The sequence below is a fragment of the Dasypus novemcinctus genome, chromosome 6 (assembly GCF_030445035.2).
Source record: "Dasypus novemcinctus isolate mDasNov1 chromosome 6, mDasNov1.1.hap2, whole genome shotgun sequence".
NCBI classification, from domain to species: Eukaryota; Metazoa; Chordata; class Mammalia; order Cingulata; family Dasypodidae; genus Dasypus; species Dasypus novemcinctus.
The window spans coordinates 88875900-88881579 of NC_080678.1; the positions used below are offsets into that span (position 1 = coordinate 88875900).

General features: G+C 65.1%; 1 protein-coding gene across 1 annotated transcript; it reads left to right on the forward strand.

The window, feature by feature from the left end:
* Nucleotides 1–3804: 3804 nt before the first annotated feature.
* Nucleotides 3805–5403, forward strand: SLC18A3 (solute carrier family 18 member A3). The gene has a single exon (XM_004465774.1). The coding sequence runs from the start codon at nt 3805–3807 to the stop codon at nt 5401–5403; it is 1599 nt and encodes a 532-aa protein (XP_004465831.1).
* The last annotated feature ends 277 nt before the right edge of the window (nt 5404–5680 follow it).

Sequence of the window (5680 nt, forward strand, 5' to 3'; positions counted from 1 at the left end):
GCGTCCCTGCCTGAAAAAGGGTAATATGAGTAATCCTACCTCATAAGGTTGGGGGAGAGGATTGAATGAGTTAATATTTGTAAAATGCTTCAAACAGTGGCTGGCATATTATAAGCAATTCTATACATATAATAATAAATTCCTTCCTTATTCTTCGAGCCTTACATTGGGTTCCAGATTGTACCCTTTGGTAACAGTTTCTCTACCTGATTGAAGAAGGGTAAACACTGCTTTCGTATTCTCCTATAGGATTGGATGAGAGGTTCCCTTTTCCTGTTAGTTATGCCCTGAAAGAGCTGTCGCAGGAAAGAATTTACCCAGAGTTCAGGTGCGGGGAGAAGGCGGGGCCAGGGCCCTCCAGGGAGGATGCCCGGCAAGCGGCAGAGCCCGGCCAGCACCCTGGACAGCTCCCCACGCCCCAGCGCCGGGAGGCGGTGGTTCCCATCGATGCCTTCCGGGCCTCTGCTCGGGCTCTTGCCTTTTGAACGAAGGAGTTCCCGCCTCCGCACCACTCTGGTCCTTGAGGCTGCTGGTGGATGGGAATTGGCTTCTCAATGAGGGAGTTTAGCGTCCCTGGGGCCACCTTAAGGCAGACGGAGGCCCTTCCTCCCCCTGTGGGTCTCCTGCCTGTCCCCTACACTGCCAGGGTGCGGCTATCTTGGAGATGCCGCAGAGGTGGCACAATTGGACACAAACCATAAGGAGGCAGTGTGAGGACCATCTAACAGGCCTGACAGCCCCGGTTTTAATCCAGGCTCTGCTGCAGGGATCTCGGGCAAGTGACCCAGCTTCTCCGGGCCTCCGGCTTCTCATCTGGAAGGTGGGGTGCTGTGGGGTAGCACCCTCACTGCTGGAGGATAGAATTAAACTGCAGGTGCAATGCCCCTGGCACAGAGCAAGTGCTTAATGAATGAGTCTGCTTCCTGCCAGAGGGAAATTGAGGACACAAGAGTTAGGCTTGAGTCCAGGGGTGCCTGGGCTGGATGCTCAGGAACATCCGTGAACCATGTGGGCCAGAGGGCTGGGGCAAGGGGTCTGCCACCTTGAAGGCGCTGGGGAGGGCCTCCCTTCACTAAGATTACACTGTGCTGCCACCAGGGGTAAAACTCTTTCCTCAAATCCTCCCCTCTCTTTTTAAATCAGATGGGCAAAAAGTAGATACATAATAATTGCCCCACAGGCTGGAAAGTTATCCCTTTAAGTGACTGGAGGAGGCAGAGGGTTGGCACAAATGGGAGAAGCCAGCTGAGGGGAGACTCTGATGGGCTGGACAGTTTGTGCATACTGATTAAATAGGCTTTGGACTAAAATTTAGCAGAATTCCCTACCTTAACTGAGCACTCTGCAGCACTTGCTTGGGCCAGAGGCCTGCAGCGAGCAAACTTACCTAAACCCTTACTTGGCAGAATCAGAGCCTGAGGCCCAGAGAGGGGCTGTGACTTGCCCACCCACCTGTCAGGGTCTTCCTTTCCTCTGATGGGACACCACAAGCAGGGCAGTGTGGCCCCTCAGAGCTGCCAACTCCCTAAGTGCATGAGTTTCTCCTCCTTCCCCGCGGCGCCTGAGTAGCTGGAAAGATTTGTCCATCAGAGGCAAGACTGCTGCTTCTCGCCCTGACGCACGGTCTCCACAACCTGCCCCCACTGCTCGGGGCTCGCGGCTGGAAACGAGCTTTCCAGTGCCCTCTTGGCACCTCACAGGCCAGGTCGGTCAGGACCCACAATGTCCCTCTACCCAGAAGGCCCAGCTAGGTGGCCAGAGCACCCCTGGGCCTTTTACCTGCTGTGCACAAATCCCACAGCTGTGAAATGAAGGCAAAGTGGCACATTTTACAGATCATAGCCATAGCAAGCACCTTACATCGCTGTGCTAAGTGACAGGGACCATAGCAGAAGGTACAATATCCTCATTTTACAGATAAGGAAACTGAGGGACAGAGAAGCCCAGTGGCACCCCTCCCCTCCAGACACCCTAACCAATGAATGGCAGGGCCAGGAGTCACCCCAGCTGTCTGCCTTGCAAGCCTCGCTTTTTGCCTGCACCACGTTGCCTCCTGGGAGGTGGGGCACACTGTGGGGGGAAGAGGCTGGATCTACCACTAGTTTTCTTTTGAGGCCACAAGGATGGCAAGGCTCCTCTGTGGCTCTGGAAGAGATGAAAGGTCATTTCAGCCACCCAAGTCCCCCCACCCACTCAGCTGCCGCGGCTGTACCACCCAGGGTCGCCGCTCTGCTGGGGACGCGACAGGAAGGGCGCACAGCCTGGGCTCCTCCCGGCCGGCTGCTGAGGCCCGTGTCCCTCAGCGGGTCGGGCCCTCGCGGAAGGTGAGCCTCCCTGGGCCTCTGAAGGCAGCAACGCTGCTGGGCGCTGCCAGGAAAGCGGGCGCGCGCCCAGGCGGGGTTCCCCGCGGCTCTAAGAGAAGGCGCCACCACGTCAGTGCCTGAGCCCCTCGGGACCCGGAGGCTTCCAGCCCAGCCCGGGTGTTGGGGGGGTAGGGTGGAGAAGGGGCGGAGCCTCGCAGGAGCGGAGTGGGGACAGGGAGGAGTTAGAGGCGGGAGGGGGCCCGGGAAAGGGAAGAGAGACCAGGAGGAGCTGGGGGGCTCGGACGTTAAAGCCGAGAGGGGTGTTCAGGCTGCAGGAGGCCGGCAGTGCGGGAGGGCGGCAGGCACCCGGGGCCTTGGGCGGGGAGGGCGAGGCGATTTCCCCCACTATCGCCAGATGCTCAGAGTCGAGAATTCGCTGCGGTGACATTCTCCCGAAGTGCGGGTGGATGGGAACCCAGCAGTTTCTATGCCTCCTCCCCCCTTGCTGGAGTGGTAGTGGTGGTGGGTGAGGCCAGTGGCCGGGTCAGGGAAGAGGGTTGGGGTTGGGGGTCCTGGAGGAGCGTCCCTCCAGTCCCGGCCCGCACTCCAGCTGGGAGAACAGAAGGACAAAGCTCACCTCGGGGGCTCCCCGCCCGCTGGGTGCGGACATCCAGGCCGAGGCGGAGATCCCTGAGCGGCTGCGCCCGCCTCTCCTGCCCCGCGGCGGGGCATCGGCGGCCGCCGCAGCCCCCTTCTCTCCCTTCTCCTAGGGAAGAGAGCCCCGACCCCCCGGGTCCTAGATCTGGGGAGGGCAGGGATCCAGCTCCTTGCGCTCTGCGTCCCTCCCCTGGGGCTTGGCCAGGACTCGGTACCCAGACCCCTTGCTGGGTTTCCAGGCCCAGCACAGAGAGGGAGAGGACCACCCCTCGCTCGGCCGCGCCCCGCCCCCGGCCCCCGCCCGGCCGACGTCGCATTAGCATGAGCGACGCAAATGGCCGGGGCACCACTCGGGGGCCGGGACTCGCCGCGTCACAGCCCCGAGTGGAAGGAAAAAAAGAGGAGGCGGTGGAGGAGGAGGCAAGAGCCGACGCGAGGGGAGGGGAGCGCGGCGGCGGGGCGAGCGGGCCAGCCGGTGGGAGGCAGCAGCATGCCCCTCGGCCCGCGCGGGCTGCCTCCCAGCGCCGTGGGGGCGGTTCCGGGAGCGCCCTGGGCGCAGCGCTCCGGGTCTCCGGCGAGGACCCCGGCCTCTGGGCGCGCGCGCCTCCCCCGCCGTCCCTGAGCCCAGCGGCGGCGGGTCCCGACTCGGCTCGCATCCGCGGCGCCGCCGCCTCGCCGGACAGCGTCCTTGCCTTTCCCGGAGAGTGGAACCATGAGCCCCGCGGCTACCTGAGGCTCGGCGGGCGCCGCGCGGCAGGAATCGCGCCCCGAAGCCCGCGCCAGCGGCTCTGCACTGCGGGACCCCGGCGGAGAAGTCCGAGGAAGAGCCGCGGAGTTTGGGGCCATGGAGCCGGAGGCGCCGGCGGGCCTGGCCCAGGCGGCGGCCACCAAGCTGTCGGAGAAGGTGGGCGCGGCGCTGCAGGAGCCCCGGCGGCAGCGGCGCCTGGTGCTGGTCATCGTGTGCGTGGCGCTCTTCCTGGACAACATGCTCTACATGGTGATCGTGCCCATCGTGCCGTACTACATCGCCCACATGCACCCGGCCAACAGGAGCTGCGTCCCCACCTCCGAGGTGTGGGCGCCCACCCCGCCGCCTCCCACTCCGGCCAACGCCAGCGCCGCCGCGGCCAACGCCTCCGAGCCCCCGAAGGGCGCGTGGTCCGCGGGGCCGGCCCTGTGGTCCCGCTACCCCAGGGAGAGCGAGGACGTCAAGATCGGGGTGTTGTTTGCCTCCAAAGCGATCCTGCAGCTGCTGGTGAACCCCCTGAGCGGGCCCTTCATCGACCGCATGAGCTACGACGTGCCGCTGCTCATGGGCCTGGGCGTCCTGTTCGCCTCCACCGTGATGTTCGCCTTCGCCGAGAGCTACGCCACGCTGTTCGCCGCGCGCAGCCTGCAGGGCCTGGGCTCGGCCTTCGCCGACACGTCCGGCATCGCCATGATCGCCGACAAGTACCCCGAGGAGCCCGAGCGCAGCCGCGCGCTGGGCGTGGCGCTCGCCTTCATCAGCTTCGGCAGCCTGGTGGCGCCGCCCTTCGGGGGCTTCCTCTACGAGTTCACCGACAAGTACGTGCCCTTCCTGGTGCTGGCCGCCGTGTCGCTGCTCGACGCGCTGCTGCTACTGGCCGTGGCCAAGCCCTTCTCGGCCGCGGCCCGGGCGCGCGCCAACCTGCCGGTGGGCACGCCCATCCACCGCCTCATGCTGGACCCCTACATCGCCGTGGTGGCCGGGGCGCTCACCACCTGCAACATCCCGCTCGCCTTCCTCGAGCCCACCATCGCCACGTGGATGGAGCACACGATGGCGGCGTCCGAGTGGGAGATGGGCATGGCCTGGCTGCCCGCCTTCGTGCCGCACGTGCTGGGCGTCTACCTCACCGTGCGCCTGGCGGCGCGCTACCCGCACCTGCAGTGGCTGTACGGCGCGATCGGGCTGGCGGTGATCGGCGTCAGCTCGTGCCTCGTGCCCGCCTGCCGCTCCTTCTGGCCGCTGGTGGCCTCGCTCTGCGTGCTCTGCTTCGGCATTGCGCTGGTCGACACGGCGCTGCTGCCCACGCTCGCCTTCCTCGTGGACGTGCGCCACGTCTCCGTCTACGGCAGCGTCTACGCCATCGCCGACATCTCCTACTCGGTGGCCTACGCGCTCGGGCCCATCGTGGCCGGCCACATCGTGCATTCGCTCGGCTTCCTGCAGCTCAGCCTCGGCATGGGCCTGGCCAACCTGCTCTACGCGCCGCTCCTGCTGCTGCTGCGCAACGTCAGCCTCCTCACCCGCTCGCGCTCCGAACGCGACGTGCTGCTGGACGAGCCGCCCCAGGGGCTGTACGAGGCCGTGCGCCTGCGCGACCGCCCGGTGCTGGGCCCCGACGGCGCGCCCCGCAGCCCGCCTGGCCCCTTCGGCGAGGGCGAGGATGACTACAACGACTACTACGCCCGCAGCTAGCAGCCCCCCTCTTCTCTCGACCACCCTCCCGCTGAGTCAAGGTGGCTGCCCGCGAGCGCACTGGCTGACTCAGATTCAGGGCCCGCCCCCTCCAGCGAGTACCCCGGCCCCTCCCAGACGTGGTTTTCCTGTCCTGTCGCCTTCCAAGTCCCCTTCTGTGCCCTTTCCAGTCCAGCGGGGAGCGGAGCACTGAGAATGCGATTCCAGCAGGGGTGAAGGGGTGCAGCGGCGGCCACCTCGGGCCTCCCCCACGTAGAGCCGTGTGTCTGCCTGTCCT